General features: G+C 38.9%; 2 protein-coding genes across 2 annotated transcripts; both read left to right on the top strand.

The window, feature by feature from the left end:
- Window positions 1-5,587: 5,587 nt before the first annotated feature.
- Window positions 5,588-12,122, top strand: ccn5 (cellular communication network factor 5). Its single transcript, XM_044352791.1, has 5 exons — window positions 5,588-5,722; window positions 6,999-7,215; window positions 7,692-7,940; window positions 9,012-9,253; window positions 10,432-12,122. The coding sequence occupies exons 1-5, from the start codon at window positions 5,675-5,677 to the stop codon at window positions 10,717-10,719; spliced, it is 1,044 nt and encodes a 347-aa protein (XP_044208726.1). The 5' UTR covers window positions 5,588-5,674; the 3' UTR covers window positions 10,720-12,122.
- Window positions 12,123-14,335: 2,213 nt separating this feature from the next.
- On the top strand, window positions 14,336-17,818 carry LOC122982294 (P2Y purinoceptor 1-like). The gene is made up of 2 exons (XM_044351480.1): window positions 14,336-15,342; window positions 17,669-17,818. The coding sequence occupies exons 1-2, from the start codon at window positions 14,704-14,706 to the stop codon at window positions 17,816-17,818; spliced, it is 789 nt and encodes a 262-aa protein (XP_044207415.1). The 5' UTR covers window positions 14,336-14,703.
- The last annotated feature ends 751 nt before the right edge of the window (window positions 17,819-18,569 follow it).

The following is an 18,569-nucleotide window of genomic DNA, read 5'->3' as shown; positions in this document are numbered from 1 at the left end:
ACTCTGCTTTTCAGGCTACCGCCCAGATTCATACCAGTGTGTTGGATGAAAATGGATGACTTTAAGACCTCCTCCAGTCACATTTTAAGACATATAAAAAATATCCTGCCTTGAATAATGATTTATGTCTAATATGTTTTTTCCACAAAGAAGTTCAATCACCTCATTAGAAATTCTTAAAATGAAGTCTCCTCCTTCTCCCTCACTAAAGACTCAGTGAATATGCAAATATTTTTTTCAAAACTAGTTGTGATGTCCACAAATCATGCTCATAAGTACACCTTAAACTGGGATTTAAGGTGAGCACAGAGAAACTTTCCCTCTTCTGCAGATGAATGTAAAAACATCCCTCTAGTGTCAAACTACACTTACATCATTCTGCACAGTGAAGCTCAAACATCCAGGTGAAGTAACAAGAAGCAAAATACATTTCTGAGAAAACTTCTTGCTCTACGTCCCCTACATGAAAAATCTGACCAGAAGTCTGAGCCAATGTTAATCAAAGACAACATTAACTACAGTCTCTGTAAGAGGAAACTATTTGCCCTGAGGTGTGTTGAGGGAGACTCACAAGGAAAAGACGGAAGAGAAGCAGACAGAACAGACACAGTGCCGTTTGAGTGTTTATTGTGTTTTAAATGGATCAGGATAACTCAGTCTGTGACCTCTACAGGGTGTGGTGGTGATCCAGTGATGCCCGTCAGTACATTACATATCCAAAATCCTTACTGGAATAATGAGTCAGTATAACTCAGTACATCAACATCGTGAACAGACAACAAGTCACACATGCTTTCTGACTTTAGGCTTCGGAGTTGGCTCACTTGCCTGTTTTTTGCTATTTCTGACTGTTCCAGCAGTCATGACTAATCTGCCGTCTTCACTGAAAGGATACCTGCAGATCTGGCAGAGCCAACCTGCCAATGACCGGAAAAATTTCAGCGACACATGGTGCCAAAACCTCAGACACCAATTACCAAGTGCACTTGGAGCTGCTCTGTGTGTTATGTGTCAAATATTGTCCTGTGAGAAGATTTGAGTATTATTTGTGGCTGTTACAGACCACAGCCTGTTTATTCTGGGTTACACTCAAATCAGTCACAGCTTGTTGGCACCACCTGAACCCACAGACTGGCAGACTTGAATATTGTCTGGGCTTGCTAAGGTCACAAATGTTGGGGGTATGAAAATGGACTTGTCAGAGAAAGCACTACCCAAGAGCTTAGTTGAATGTCATTTGGTTGTTAAAAAAAAATACAACAGCCAAAAATCAACTCCAGAGAAAAATTAGAAAAATTATACACATTTACACATATTTAATCTGCTTTTTTGTCTACGCTAGCGGCTCGACTCTTTGACAGTGCTGTTTGATCAATTAGTTCATTAGTTCATAATTAACCGACTGTTGGATGAAATTTTGTACAGACATTCATTGTCCCAAGAGGATGAGTCCTACTGACTTGGATGATCCACTGACTTTCCCTCTAGTGCCACCATGAGGTTCACATTTGTGGTTTTTTGTGAATTGTCTCAGCAACTATTAGATAGTTTGCCATGAATTTGAAAAAAATCACTTTAATCACCAAATACCTTAGATTAGATTAAATTAAATTAGATTAGAGTCGATTCGATTCGATTACATCACATTACATTACATTAGATTACATTAGATTGCCATGAAATTTGGTACAGACATTAATCCCCATCAGGAAGAATTGTAATAACTTTGGTAATCCTTGAAATTTCCTGTTGCACCATCATCAGGTCAATGTAGTTTGTCCAACAGAGCCTTTAGCATGGCAGTAGACTTTTACTGGTGATCAATATCAAAAGAGAGACATCAAAACTGCTACTGAAGCTTTAAGTCTGTTTAAACCACACTGACTCCGACCTCCATCCTCCATTCTAAACTGTCTTTACCAGTCTGACTGATATCAGGAAGCTCATAGTGACAGTGGGCCTCGATCAGTCATGACAGATAGCCTACCACTAATAAATTTACAACATATAAACAACAGGAGATTTGTGGGAGCTGTCTGTGGAGATTACACTTCACTACGTCGCGCCAGAGGGAAAAAAAAAAAAAAAAAGATTTGGAGTAAAAAAATGAAGGGGGTCCCAAAGTGATGAATGAATGACCTATGTCTCTGGGTCACTGTGGATCAAATGGAAGCAGATCTATTCTGTGGAACGTGGGTATATATAAAAAAAAAACGCTTCAAAAACACTTTTGTGTCCAGATGTGATTTAATACCAGCATTTAACTGCCAAACGTCCCAGAAGACAAATAACTTGTAAACTCTATTTACAATAGTAACAGTTACCTAGCTAACAACAGAAACACAAGGATGAATCACATTTATGAAACTACGAACAACACAATGGTTTCAAATCACACAGATTCAGAAAAAGTACGTTCTGCATGACTAAGTGTGGTGAAATTGCCCCTATCGCTTGAGACAGGGGGCGATTATCTCTCTCCCAAGGGAGAAATTTCAGCATAACGTCAGCTGCTGTTATTTCAGGGACAGACCAGAGGCTAACAGACCACTTACTGGCATAGTCACAATTGGAGAATTTGTGGGCGTAAAGATTATGTCACGTCTTGGAGAGACGAGTGCATTACACCCTTTCAACATCTGGATAATGCATCTAAAATCACCTCCCAAGTTGGTTTTAACAACTGGATTTGAATGAGTCTCAAATGCTCACTGGATGCAGTTACACTGTTATGATTAATAAGTGTAAATGGGATCTCAGTCTTGTTAATAGATTTATTTTTAACAAGTTCTCAAATCTATGCTCCATATATCAGCGCTGATTTCTGCCGATGATCAATGATTTTACTTGTTGAGTATAACCAATTTCAACAAATTACAGAAAAATATGTCAAATATACAGTAGTAATAACAGAAATTAATAACATTTATTAATCCTCCTTTTGGCAGCCTTTGGATATTCAATGAGCATGTTACTGTTGGATTTCACTGTGAAATGAATCTCAGAATATCAGAGCAGAACAACAAAGTTTCACATCTGTAAATGTCACTTAAGCAGTGCATAACTTCAGCAGAGTGTCACCTTAGAGTATCGTTACAGCAGTCAGAGTCTACAATGTATCATCTGCTACTTCCACATTTTTGCTCCATAGTGACAGATTTGGTAGAACGATTTTCTCTACTCTCAGCACTTAGATCAATGCATTCTTTCCTAACATTTACAGGACAAATAATATTTTCCTTACTTTGCCATGCAGTTTATGCATGCATGAATCAACAAGGGATCCAGTGGGATTTTCCTACATACCATCACATACCAAAACAATATTCACTCAGACTGAAAGGGAGTCATTGTACAGGATTTTGGGGTTTCTTCAAAAGAGAAGTGTCCACTGTTAGAGTGATACTTTACTGTCTGGGAGCTTTCAAACATCTGTGTGCTCGCTGGAAAAATGAGTCGAGCCTTCTGTGCCTCTCTAGGTTTGCATTGGCAGATATGATTTCACTATGGCTGATACTGGCTGCAGTTGTTGATGTTATGACTTGGCTATATCCTTTTCACACAGTAGTTGCTCATGGACAAGCACAGTGAATCTAGTATTCATGCAATGGGTCCTACCAAGTATAACTATGTAAGTATAACTACGGTATGTTATAGTAGGCCTGTTGCATGTTATAATGCAATCCTTCCAGCTTCTGTCATTCTTGGAGAGCATGGAAAACACATGTAGAGGTGGCCAGGAAAGCATAGTTTTCGGAGAAATCTGAATCTGAAGCCTTTCAGTACTCTAGACTGGCTGGCCACCTGGAGGCCACCTGCCGGGACACACATACTTTCCTCTTTTCTCTATCTTTCTGTCTGTCTCCTTCTATTTATAACTCATCACTGGATGTCTTTACTGCCCACTTAGCTCTGAAATTCAGGAATCTACTGTTACTTTCGATGGAATTCCTTTGACCATGAATAGTTTAATTCCTGTTTCAGTGACTGCAATCTTTTTACTTTAAATATTTTTGTAGTGTCATTTTATGAGTTTTTATCGGCCATGCTATAGAAGCATGGCTTTATGGACGGTCTGTTTGCCCACTACTTTGGTCCAGACTGAAACTTCTCAACAACTACTCTTTTATTGCCATAAAATTTGGTACAGACATTCATGTTCCCCAGAGGATGAAGCCTCCTGACTTTGGTGATCCTCTGACCTTTCCTCTAGCGCCACCAGCAGGTTCATATTTTTGGTTTTGAGTGAAATGTCTCAAAAACCATTGGATGGATTGCTATGAAATTTGGTACATACATTCATGTTCCCCTTAGGATGAACTGTAGTAACTTTGATGATCTGCCTTTTTCCCTAGTGAACAACCTATCATCGGTTCGAAATTTCAATTTACCCAAAATGGTGATCAAATTACATCCAAAGTCTTGAAAGATTATATATATATATATTTTATCTTGTGCACAACTTCTGCTCACAAGTTTTTAATATATGCAAAGAAGATCCATATCTTGTGTGCACAAGATAAAGAAGTTACATCTTTAAGGACTTTGAGGGCTCCGTACCAAATACCTGCATGACTAATGACTTCCCCTCAGCCTCAGCTGTACTTTGTGTTCAGAGCTTATTAGCAAATATTAGCATGCTAACATGCCAAACTCATATGTTGGACTTGGTAAACATTATACATGTTAAACATCAGCATGTTAACATTTCCATTGTGAGCATTAGCATTCAACTCAAAACACTACTGTGCCAGCCTCACAGCGCTGCTAGGAAGGCTGACTCTTTTGGTTAATCACAACAACAACAAACAAACTGTGTGGTTTAATGAAGATGGCTGGTACACCGTGTATCCTGAGCTGAATCAGTCTCGTTGCCAGCACTGCTGCCTGTGCAGCAACTATTTGGTAATGAAGCAGCTCAGTTATGTCTTTGTGGCCTCTGAGGAGTCCTTTGAAACTGTTTGCTTCCAGGTCCCTGTTTGAATTCTCTTCGGGGGGAAAGCTTTTCTCTCACAATGGAAGAGATCATGATGATTCAAGTTCATGCTAACCTCAGACATGCTGCCCTGACACCATGGAAACCAGGGGGAAGAGGAGGATTAAATCTCTTTTAAGTCTGGCTTCAGATGTATTTTAGGTTACGGGATGAGAAATTAAATAGTGGAAATATCTGATTCATATTCGTCCGTTCAAAAGATCAGCTACTATATCTGACTGACCATACAGCAGCAGCAGCTTGCAAAAACATCAGCATGATAAAATCTCACCGCCTTAAATCGGAATCGTCACCACAAAAGCCCCGGAGGTTGTTTGACTTATAGACAACTGGGTTTATGTATTTTTCTCCCCTCAGCTCGTGTTAAGCTGTGTAAACTTAGAACGCCACAAGACTGGAAAGAGAGGGAGGAGAGGAAAAAGAGGGGGACGAGTGGAGGTGAAGGGGTGTGTGTGTGTGTGTGTGTGTGTGTCTGGAAGTGGAAATGGGCAGCAGGGAGGAGGAATGTGAAACATTTCTGACGCTGATCCAGTGGCTGTTTACACGGTAGTCAGCCCGTGACATCAGAGTCCAGACTTTATAAATGTCAGCAGGCGCAAGAATGAGCAGTTAGCAAACAGCTGCACTGTTAGCACCACATCGTCACACAGGTTAGTGAGACAGACTGACTTCGCCCCCATGGACTGTGTGATAGCTTTGGCTGTACTGCTGTGTGTGGCAACACAGGTGAGGCCTGTTCCTGCTTATTTACAGTAGTTAGTTCTGAATGAGATGATTCAAACAATGAAGCTTATTTTCCTGTGATTTTTCTTGGCTCTTGTTATTGTTAGAATATTGATTAATATTGTGGAAGAAATCATAGAAACAGGGTTTTAGTGTGGTCAGGTATTGATAAATGATAGTTATTTCATGTTTGTGCTGGATGAGAGTTGACATCTGCTTGTCTTGAGTTGAAAGGAAGAGTGATCATAGCCATCACATCTGGGCAGAAGTAAGTTTACAGACAGCTCTGTGTTCAAGATATGCAAATATGATCTTTAAAATGAATAGGACTGCAATGCAATTGACAACTGTTTTCCTTATAAATTAATCTGCCAATTGTTTTCTTGATTAGTGGATAAAATATTTGGTCAATCAAATGTCAAATGTAATTTAAAATGCTCATCACAATTTACTAAAGTCCAAGGTGATCAAATCATCTAATGTCTTGTTTTGTTGGATCAAACCCAAATATATTAGTTTATGATCAGATAAGACAAATAAAAGAAGCTAATCCTCACAATTTAGAAGCTGGAACTAAAGATTTTTTTCATATTTGCTTGAAAAATTACTTAAATGATGAATCTATTAATCAAATGTTGCTGATTAATTCCATCTCAGCCCAGAAGATACTTGATTACTCAAAATCATGTTGACATACAGAACCAGTCAAAACTTTGGACACACCTTCCCATTCAAGTGAATGGAAAAGTGTGTCCAAACTCTTAACTCTTAAGACACCAAATTCAAGGAAACACTTTTCTCTTCCACATTGTCATCTTGCTTCTTGGTTTAAAGTTGATTAACAGTAAATCTGTGTACATGTTTGTAGATTTATGGTAGAGTAGCATTATCTTGTTGCATGAAAAACAAGTTGTGGACTGTATTTGTTTACATTTTCCTTGTATAAAAGCAATGAGGGGATTATTCTCCTCTGGTTAAGTGAGGTTTGGCTGGTTCAGCAGATCTGGCCTGTGTTTTGGCTCCATCAGATACATGTAGGCTAATTGAAAACAGTGATGTGGCCTGACAGTGTTGGATACCAACGTGCAGCTTTGGAGAATACCAGTAATATTTTCTCTGCTCCTTCACATAATACAAAAATGTGGTCAAGAGGATAATCATTTAGATGGTGAAAATTGTTGTGGTGGTGATAACAATGCTCTTCATATTAGAGGCTTTTGTTTTTTGCTCATTCTACTGTAGCCTTCCTCTAACTTATTCCTGTGTATTGTCCCTCCAGGTGTTGTGCCAGCTGTGTGACAGGCCCTGCCTTTGCCCCGGTCCTGTCCCTCAGTGTCCCACAGGAGTCCCACTGGTTCTGGATGGCTGCCGGTGCTGCCAGGTGTGTGCCCGGCAGCGAGGCGAGCCTTGCACTGAGATGTTTCCTTGCGACATCCAGAGAGGGCTGCAGTGCGACTACAGCGCCAGCTTCCCCGGAAGCCCTGGGGAGTGTGTCGGTAAGTGCCTCTTCTAACAAGCAAACAAGCAGGCCCATGTCTATGTTGGTGAGACAGAGTGGAGGACATACAGGAAGGGTGTGATAGAGCCTCAGTCAGCGCGCATGAGTGGCACAAACAGACAGTTAATGTTTAGAGTCTGCTCAGCCAAGCAGGACTTCTATTTCCAGGGCTGCTGTTGACACATTTTACTCTAATGACTACCTTTTGAGCATGATAGATTGCAGAGACAACACTCATGGATTGAAAACAGACTCCTTGGTTTCTCAGTAGAGAAGCCTGGTTTCCCATAAAACTACATAACCATTGGCAGGGACAGTCACTCCTGTGTCCTCACCCCTCTCTCTCATTTTCCCCTTCTGTGTCCCCCTGCATCCATCCACCTCCCCTTCTCATCACCCAACCTGATCCTCTCAATCCAAGGTGCAGGTGTGGTTGAGGAAGTTAAAGTGGTGTCTGTGCTGTGTATCCGACAGGTCAGGAGGATGTGGGCTGTGAAGTCAATGGCATCACTTACCAGGAGGGCCAGTCCTTTCAGCCCTCCTGTGATGCCTACTGCCACTGCAGAGGTGGAGGGGTGACCTGTGTGCCGGCTTGTCCCCTGACTGTCCGTCTTCCCACTCCAGATTGTCCCAACCCACAATTTATCCGGCTACCGGGGAAGTGCTGCAAGGAGTGGGTGTGTGAAAACCTGGAGAACACAGTCATTCAGGATGCCATCACAGGTAAACCCCACAGGTGGAACTCTTTAAGGAGGAACACAAACATTTCTCTCATACAGGCATTTATTTATGTTTGAAAGTAGATTTTATACTAGCAGCAGCAGTGAGTAGAGTTTAAAGGAACAGCTTGACATTTTAGTAAATATCCACTTTTTAGCCGAGAGTTTGATGAGAAGATTGATAAGAGTAGTATCAATCTTCTCATCCAACTCTCAGCATGAAAGGAAATAAGTGTATTTCCCAATATCACAAACTATTCCATTAAATTCTGACACCTGAGCCATACTTTGGCCATATATCTCCATATATCACTGGACTCCCCACTTACAATTGTTGCTCAGTGATTACCAGTCCATATGGCAACATAATACTTCATTTATATGAGCTTTGTCACTGGTGGTCATGTCTGGAAGTTTTTATTGCTGCATTTTGCATTAAAGCGGGGTGTGTCTAGCCAAAGGAAAACTCCCAAAGTCCAAATATAACCCACATTTCTTTGGAAAAGTCAAAACATTTTTGCTTGTTGCACAGTTACCAAGGTCCCTAGTTCATAACAACAACCACGTCTGTGCAAAAATTAAACATACGAAGCCATGTGGAGATTGCATTACTCCATTAAAAGGGAAACGTGTGTGTGTGAGAGGGGGAGAGGGAGAGAGGGAGAGGGAAAGAGGGAGAAAGGGAGAGAGAGAGAGAGAGAGAGAGAGAGAGAGAATGGGCGTTAGGGACATGAAGCCACTCTAAAAAACATGTGGAATTCCAAACAATGTCTGAGTCAAACTACGTTATGAGAACAGCAATGGAACATTTTGTTCTTGGATACAAAACCTGCTATGTCATGCCTGAAGATCAGCTGATTATTATGACTTATACATGTTGGTTTTGGGAGGAACAAAAGCTTCCAATCCAATCCAATACTTTGGATTTTTATACTTACAAAAATTCAAAGCATTGGATTGGAAATCTTTGTGAACAAAAAACAATCAGAGATCAGAGACACTACTGGAAGTGAATTACTGAGTTGAATGAGTTCAGTTTATTCATTTCTTATCCCATTTCTATGTTTTCCTCTAGCCATGAGACCCAACAGGCTTTGGCCAGCCCTCCCGAGGGATCATCTTCTAAACAAACTGGTCTCACCTGCCCCCACCTGTATAGAGCAGAGCACCCAATGGAGTGCCTGTTCCCAGAGTTGTGGGGCTGGGGTCTCCACACGGGTTTCTAACCAGAATCCTTCCTGCAAGCTGCAAATGGAGACTCGACTTTGCAAAGTGCGGCCTTGCCATACAGTCCTGCCTGCCCCAAGGAAACCCAAGGTGAGTCTTGCTTCTACTGTCTGCCTATTCTCAGTTTCTGTCTTTACAGAATATCCCATAAAGCTCCAGTCATGGCTTTAAATTCACTCAAATCACAGAAAATGGTTTTGTTTTGTGGAGTTTTGAGATATTAGTCTCTAAAACTTCTGTCATTACTACAACACAATAAAAAGTATGCTCTCAGAGATTAATATCTCAAAACTTACATAACTGTCTGCATGGCTAGATACAAGGAGTATACTAAATATATGTTTATGTGATTGGGGTGAAGTTAAAACAATGCACTTTTTCAAACATTTTTCAGACACAGAGCTGCTGTGCACAACCAAATTTAAAGTTTAAGGTACCATGTGGAGTTTTTGACCACTAGTAGTGCTATGGAGCACTGTTTTTACTGTGTGCACTCTTGAGCCTGCACATGTGTGAGCATGCAGGTGACCTGATAAACATTCCTGCTGCTTGTTTCATGCTTTTTCACTGATCAACAGTTGTTGATGGTTATGCATCACTAAACCCAGCAAATTGCTAACAAAGGCAGAAAAGAAGAAGTTTGCAAACAGCATGGATATAAACAATGTACAATTTAAAATACATTTTAATATATCTGCTCTGCAAACCTTTTCTTAATTGCTGAACCCTGGTGAAAAAGGCAATAAATGAATTAGAGTTTCCATAGTCATGAAGGTTGTGCTGTGAAATGTGAAATTAGTGATATGTCATTGCCACTTCTGACCAGATTTTCTTCTATGCCATTCAGACTTACTGGTTAGTTAAGCTGACCAGTGAATTTCTATCTTCCTCGATAGCATCTCTGCAGCTCAGATGTGTTTATATTACTACACCTGTACTCTTAGTAAAGCATTGATGTTGCAGGTCAAAAGACATTATGGAGTCTATTTAAAAAGTGGGCTAAATCTGGGTGAGAATTTAATAACAACAATAATAATAATACATTGGTAACATATATAACTGTAAACTTTAACAGCATTTTAATGACTATATTTTAAAATGTAGTTTGCACCTACTTCACAATAAAATATTGCCACTGAAATCTTCTTAGACGTCTAAAAAAATAACTATTCAAACAATTGAAGCCTAGCTTTGACCTAGACATCTAGACATTTTCTCCATTAACATGCATCTTTGTCTGTGCGTGTGTGTGCATGTTGTTTTCCCAGTGGGGACGGCAGGGACAGTGCAAGGCCAGCTACACGTCACCGGGGCCCATTCGACTCGTTCACCAGGGCTGCTACAGCACTCGTGCCTACAAGCTCCGGTACTGTGGACAGTGTACTGACTCCCGCTGCTGCATGCCTTACCAAACCACCACTGCTGAGGTGACCTTCCGCTGCCCCACCGGCAGACTGCTACCGCGAGCTGTGATGATGATCCACACGTGTGTCTGTCATAACAACTGCCCCTACTCTCCGTACAGTAACCCTGCTCTTTGGGGATACCGTCCTTGATTCACTTATAACACTTCAGACTTCACTGACTGACTCTTCATCTCTGAGGCTTGCCACACATGTGGACTGGACATTGAGAGAAACTTTTTGTATCACCAGCTGGATCCACATAGGCATCCTCAATGGACCTTGAAAGAGAAAATGACATTGTAGATAAAAAAAACTGTGATTGAGTGTGTGGGATGAATCCTGATCTTCACACACAACTTCTGTCTGCACTTATTCACAACTCCAGCCCCTTGGAAAACCAGTATACTGGTGTTTTTTGAGCATATCTAAGATGCAAAAGATAGAAAGCAAACTTTATTACATAGCACTTTTCAATACAGAAGTTACAAAGTGCTTTACAGGAAGAAGGAAAAGGGAAATAAGGAGACAGAGGAGACAGAGAAGACAATATATAAATACGAAAAGGTTATAAAACCAAGACAAAGAACAAGTAGGTTTCAAGATGAGATATGCACTGATTTGGCTACTCTGAGACTTTGCATAATCACCTTTGTAGTTTTCAGCATTGACTTTGAAACAGCATCCAAACGTCCCTGCTGTGAGGAACTGAGGCTTCTCCCATACCGACGTGCCTGATCATGTAATGCCTTGATTGTCAAAGGTAAAGTTTCGAAATCAGTCATTCAAGAGACAGGGATCCAGTGCAGAGAGACAAAAACTGGTGCAATGTGTGATTTATGTTAGGTTTCTGCAGAGTTCTGCACCTGCTGGCGTCAAGATAGAGAAGATTTGCTTGAGCAGCTGAACTAAGTGTGACATGATAAAGGAAGGATAAGGAAGATTCTGGTTCATGCAATGTTCCTTAGTTCATTAATTCCTTGGTTAGAAAACAGGTAATCACAAAAAGTAATCCAAAGATTTTTCATACTGGGTTTAACATTTGGGGAAAGCAGGGCCATTAAACTGTTATAGTTATTTGCATAACAGAATCTGGGCCAATAAAAAGAATTTCTGTTTTGACACAATTAAGCTGTGGAACGTTTTGAGACATCCATTTGTAGGAGAAACAAAAAATGTGATTTTTTTTCTCATAACATTTCATAATACTTTTTATACTTCAAAAAACTAAACAATGACTTGATGACATTCAGACATGGTGTCAATTTGGTTGTAAATACAGCTTTAAAGACACATTTACACAACTGATCTGTAAATATGTCAATAACAAATTTCAATGATATAAAAGTATGTACTTGTATCCCACAGAATGATTCCAACCTTTGTGTTGACAGATATTATTTCCTGATGTGAGCAATGCAATTTTTAACTTGTACAGTTTTGTCTGTGTGTTTGTAATTAGATGATGTTGCACTTATTTCTTCATTTTCTGTTTTGTTGTAAATAATTCTGAACATGTCTCTTATGTACAGTGAAAAATATTTCAATATTTTACATATGGCCTGCATTGTTACAATGATTTCTTTGTTTTTGGTTTATATTTTTCTTTCGATATTACATCATTGCTTCATAAAAACATTTTCTTTTTCATTTAATTTCATTTAAATCATATGCATCACATTAGTTTTACCTCAATCTGTACATACTGCAGCTTTTTACATATCTTTCCCAAATATTACACTTCATTATTGATCAGTATTTGTACAATTTTCACCTTGCAAATGAACTGTTAAAACCATTTTTGAAGCACCACATATGCCACTTTGGGTATTTGATATGAAAAATGAAAACAAATTAATGACTACTAATTACTATTATTACTAAGTATTTTTTTTTTTTACAGTTCTTCACTATGAACAGACCACAAGTCAGTCAGACCACACAATCTTTTTAAGGCATCCTGACATCTAGTGGACTACAGGGTCTACTGCTGAGACTAAAGGCAGTGCAATAAACATATCACCAGCATCATTAGAACATAAGACAACATTTTGAAGTAAAGACTGCTTGTTATCAAAAGTAATCATTTTGAGGGTCGTTGTAATGTATGGTTGTGGGTTATTATCTTAGATGGAGGACTGTTTCAAATTGTATCTTGTCCATTTCTGCTTGTTACCATATGACCTTATCAATGGTGGCTGAAATCCAACTAGTACACTGTTGTCAAACAGTCAGGTCAGGAAATGAATTTATAAATATAAAGCAGAACAGCTCAGTATCAGTTTGTAGCATATCAGAACGCACTTGAAATACACTTCAGTAAAGTAATGCTTCAACAAACAAACAAACAGTCACAGTCATGCTAGCAGCTTTGTGGAGTTGTATTTAGGCACAGCACTTTGAGTTAAATGCAAACATCAGTATACTAACATGCTCATGCTTGGCAAGTATAATGTCGACTATGTTCACATGTTTAGCATGCTAACATTTGCTAATTTGCACTAAACCAACAAGCCCTCCAAATTAAATGAACAAATATGTTGTTTGACCATGTGCACTCCTGAAGGACACATAGGAGCTTTTTCTAATCTGGCGCCTCTATTGGTAGTGCTTTCCAAAACCATAACAAATCACTGTTAAAAAATAATTATGTTTTATTATGTGACAACTGGTTAGGTTTAGGCACAAAACCATGCTACATCCTTAAAGTTATTGTAACCTCTGTTGTCATGGCTACAATAGTAACAATGAATTTACTGCTAAGGGACAATTGTAGTTACAGTAATTGTAGTTGGCATCCGTCATTCAAATGTAACTATAGGTTGTTTTGGGGTGACTGTCACTTTTCTTAGGAGAACAGTCTCTACTAAACACAAAATACAGTTCAGGCTGATGGGAATGTCTTAGGTTTTGCAGGGGGTTTTTTTTATCATAAACCAAAATACTGGACAAATCAAATTTTTTACCTGATGATGGCGCTAGAAGAAAAGTCATAAAGTGATTACAGTTATCCTGAGGGGGACATGAATGTCTGAACCAAATTTCATGGTAATTCATTCAATAATTATTGAGACTTTTCACTCAGTACCACAAAAGTCAACCTCATAGTGGTGCTACAACAAAAAGTCAGGGGATTACAAAAGTCAGTAGGATTCATCCTCTGGGAGTCATGAATGTCTGTACAAAATTTAGCTGCAGTCCATCCAATAGTTGTTGAGAGATTTCAGTCTGAACCAAAGTGGTGGACCAACCGTCCGACAACAGACATGAGCCATACTGCTAGTGTGGCTAGAAATCTACAGAGAAACAGTCTCAAGTCTCAAGATATTAGTATTCTGTAACTCTCTTTATTCATGCTAAACACATAATTTATAATTGCTATAGATTGGAAATAGGTCATTTCCAATTGGTACAATATTTGGGTTGTCAGTTTTTAAACAACATTTTTGGTTGGAGTGTATCCAAACCAAACACTGTTATTATTAAAAGGCTTATTACTGATCTACAAAGCTAAATGATTTGATTGTCAGAAAATAAAGCTATTAACGACAACATTTGAGATAATCAGAGGTATACTGCCATACAAATCAAACATGTCTTGTTATATTACTATATATTGATAACATATCAGAACAGTACAATCAACTCACCACTACAATAGAAACATGCTTTACTACAGGAAGTGGTAAACATTATGAAACCCTGCCAGATAGTAGATACTTGACACCTCAGGTTACTCTAATAGCTTAAAAGCTTAAGTAAATATTTAATGCCCTCATGTTAGAAATGGTGCTACACACATAGGCTACTAAACTGGAGTTAAACCTCAGTTTCCATTTATCAAAAGGTATTGTCAGAGGAGTCACAAAAATAAAGACAGACAAGTACATATTAGCCTGTCATTGCAGTCTAAGCTGTGACTTGGTTTGAGCATTGATTCACTTTCTATTTTCAGTTTTAAAAAATGACAAACGAGGCAACCAATGAAATTTTAAGGGTCCATTTCCTGTAAACTCGCAGGTGCAGAAACACATATCTAGTATTCAGAAGCCAAAGCTTAAAACAGGAAGTCTTTTCTGAACTGCTGAACTGTTATTCTGTTTCACACACTCACCGAGGGAAGGAATTACACTAACAATGAATAACACAACTTGTCAACGTGTCAGCCTTGAATTTACAGACAGATTCCTGCCTCCTGTTTTCATCTTAGTATTCATCGTTGGCCTGGTGGCTAATGGATGGGGACTGAAGTCTTTGCTGCACAACTGGAAGAAACTGGGGGACATCAACGTTTTTGTTCTGAACCTTGGTCTTGCAGATATTTTGTATCTGCTCACACTCCCATTTCTGATGGTGTACTATTTTATGGAGAAGATTTGGATCTTCGGAGACACATTCTGCAAAATCACAAGATTCTGCTTCAACCTGAATTTATATGGCAGCATTGGATTCCTTACTTGTATAAGTGTGTACAGGTACCTGGCCATTGTCCATCCAATGAGAGCAAAGGGAAGATTAACTGTCACCCACTCTGTGGCTATTTCAGTCATGGTTTGGCTGTTGGTGAGTGTTCAAAGTCTTCCGGACATGTTCTACACCAAGACATCTGAAAACAAGACTGCATGCTACGATACCACCAATGACACATATGTTGAGGATTACCTGAAATACAGCATCGGATGGACACTCACTGGGTTTTGTCTCCCATTCCTCATCACACTGGGCTGCTATGGACATGTGATTGTCATTCTCTGCCGCCAAAATACCATTGACAAGGTACTGAAAAAGAGATGCTTGAGATTATTAATCATCTTGATTGTTCTCTTCTCTGTTTGTTACATCCCCTATCATGTATTGAGGAACCTCAACCTCTGGTCAAGAGTTTTATTAAAACAGCAGATATGCCGTGAATGGTCTAATGGAGTCTACATTGCTCAACAAATAAGTCGTGGACTTGTGTGTCTGAACAGTGCTCTCAACCCTCTGGTTTATCTTCATGCAAATGAAGATATTCGTTCTCAGCTCAGACAGCTGCTCCAGCGAGCTCGTCAAGCTGTCTCGCGGCTGTCCATCACCCCTACTCAGTTTTCCCAGTAAGTTGTCTGCTATGTGAATGAATTGTATTGCATCATCTGCAACTGTAAAACATTTATTGTACTGGGTCAGTGTTTTGTCTTATATGGTTTTATATTTTGCTGTTAACATGCTAAAAAAAGAGAAGAAGCTAAGATTAGAAAATGTACTGAGACAATTCTGAAAACACCACTGTTCACTGTGATTTTTTTTCTCATAACATTTCATAATATTTTTTATACCTGAAAAAACTAAACTATGACTTGATGACATTTGAACACGGTGTTAATTTGGTCATGAATACAGCTTAAAAGACACATTTACAGCACTAATCTGTAAATATATCAATAACAAATTTCTAATGATATAAAAGTATGTACTTGTATCCCACAGAATGATTCCAACCTTTGTGTTGACACATATTATTTCCTGATGTGAGCAATGCAATTTTTAACTTGCACAGTTTTGTCTGTGTGTTTGTAATTAGATGATGTTGCACTTATTTCTTCATTTTTTGTTTACTGTAATTGAACATGTCTCTTATGTACAGTGAAAAATGTTTCAGTATTTTACATATGGCCTGCATTGTTACAATGATTTCTTTGTTTTTGGTTCATATTTTTCTTTCAATATTACATCATTGCTTTATACAAACATTTTCTTTTTTTTATTTTATTTCATTTTAATCACATGCATCACATTAGTTTTACCTCAATCTGTGCATACTGCAGCTTTTTACATATCTTTCCCAAACATTTCACTTATTATTAAGTAAAGATAGGGGAGGATTAATTGATATTTGCATGGAATCCTTGATCAGGTTTGAAGAGAAATTAAATTATGGCTATGTTCTAATTGATGATATTTCATTATTTAATACCCTCATGTTAGAAATGGTGCCACACACATAGGCTACTAAACTAGAGTTAAACTTAAGTTTCCATTTATCAAAAGGTATTGTCAGAGGAGTCAGAAAAATAAAGACAGACAAGTACATATTAGCCTGTTATTGCAGTCTAAGCTGTGACTTGGTTTGAGTATGGACTCACTTTCCATTTTTAGAGTCAACCAATGAAATTTTACGGGTCCATTTCCTGTAAACTCACAGGTGTAGTAACGCATATCAAATATTCAGAGGCCAAGGTTTAAAACAGGAAGTCTTTTCTGAACTGCTGAACTGTTATTCTGTTTCACACACTCACCGAGGGAAGGAATTACACTAACAATGAATAACATAACTTGTCAACTTATCAGCTTTGACTTTAAAAACAGATTCCTGCCACCTGTTTTCATCTTAGTATTCATCGTTGGTCTGGTGTCTAATGGATGGGGACTGAAGTCTTTGCTGCACAACTGGAAGAAACTGGGGGACATCAACGTTTTTGTTCTGAACCTTGGTCTTACTGATATTTTGTATCTGCTCACACTCCCATTTCTGATGGTGTACTATATCAAGGAGGAGATTTGGATCTTTGGAGACACATTCTGCAAGATAACAAGATTCTGCTTCAACCTGAATTTATATGGCAGCATTGGATTCCTTACTTGTATAAGTGTGTACAGGTACCTGGCTATTGTCCATCCAATGAGAGTGATGGGAAGATTAACTGTCACCCACTCTGTGGCTATTTCAGTCATGGTTTGGCTGTTGGTGAGCGTTCAAAGTCTTCCAGACATGTTCTACACCAAAACATCTGGAAACACCACTGAATGCTATGATACCACCCACAAGAAATATGTTGAGGATTACCTGAAATACAGCATCGGATGGACACTTATTGGGTTTTGTCTCCCATTCCTCATCACACTGGGCTGCTATGGACATGCGATTGTCATTCTCTGCTGCAGAAATACCACTGACAAGGTACTGAAAAAGAGGTGCTTGAGGTTATTGCTCATCTTGATTGTTCTCTTCTCTGTTTGTTACATCCCCTCTCATGTATTCAAGAACCTCAACCTCTGGTCAAGAGTTCTGTCCAAACAGCATATGTGCCGTGAATGGTCTAATGGAGTCTACATTGCTCATCAGATAAGTCGTGGACTTGTGTGTCTGAACAGTGCTCTCAACCCTCTGGTTTATCTTCATGCAAATGAAGATATACCCGCTCAGCTCAGACAGCTGCTCCAGCGAGCTCGTCAAGCTGTCATGCAGCTGTCTGATAAATTGTCTGATATGTGAATGAATCATATTGCATCATCTGCCACTGTAAAACATTTATTCTATTGGGTCAATGTTTTGTCTTATGTGGTTTTATATTTTGCTGTTAACATGTTAAAAACAACTAAGATTAGAAAATGTACTTAAACAATTCTGAGAACTTCAATGTTCTCTGTCAGAAAGGTTTGCAGAGAAAATAGGACGACTTATTGTGGTTGTGGGGCGGGGCTCAGTAATCAGTGTGATGTGTATGTATAAAAACAGGAAGTTGACTTGTGAATGTGTAAAAATAAAAAGGATGCAAATTATATGAGCTTCACTGTTTTCAACACCACTGCATGAACTGCACATCACAGGTGTAAATAGCACAGGAAGCTAGCAGTACAAGCAAAGGTCACACAGTGTTTTCAAACTCACCAACATTACTGAGCTACTGTGTGACTATTTTATACAGGGAGTTAGGATATTTCCACTGCATTTCCCTCTCTCTGTCATGACCACAGAGACGGGTCATGACAACACACAGACTAGTGGCTGAAGACTTTTCTGTTTGCTGCTGCCTTTCATTAAACCACATTAAGGGTTAATATGTTACACTGCACTGTTACTTTTATTCTCTTGTTTTATCTGTCTTATTCCCTTTTTAGCTTCTTTTTTATTTCCAGATGTAAAACTTTTTAATTGTTATGTCTTTTTACTTGTGTTGATTTTATATTCTGTTTTAATGCCTTTTATGCTCTATGTAAAGCACTTCGAATGGCCTTTTTGTTGA

This window comes from Thunnus albacares, chromosome 5, assembly GCF_914725855.1.
Source record: "Thunnus albacares chromosome 5, fThuAlb1.1, whole genome shotgun sequence".
NCBI classification, from domain to species: domain Eukaryota; kingdom Metazoa; phylum Chordata; class Actinopteri; order Scombriformes; family Scombridae; genus Thunnus; species Thunnus albacares.
This window is presented reverse-complemented; position numbering and strand designations above follow the sequence as displayed.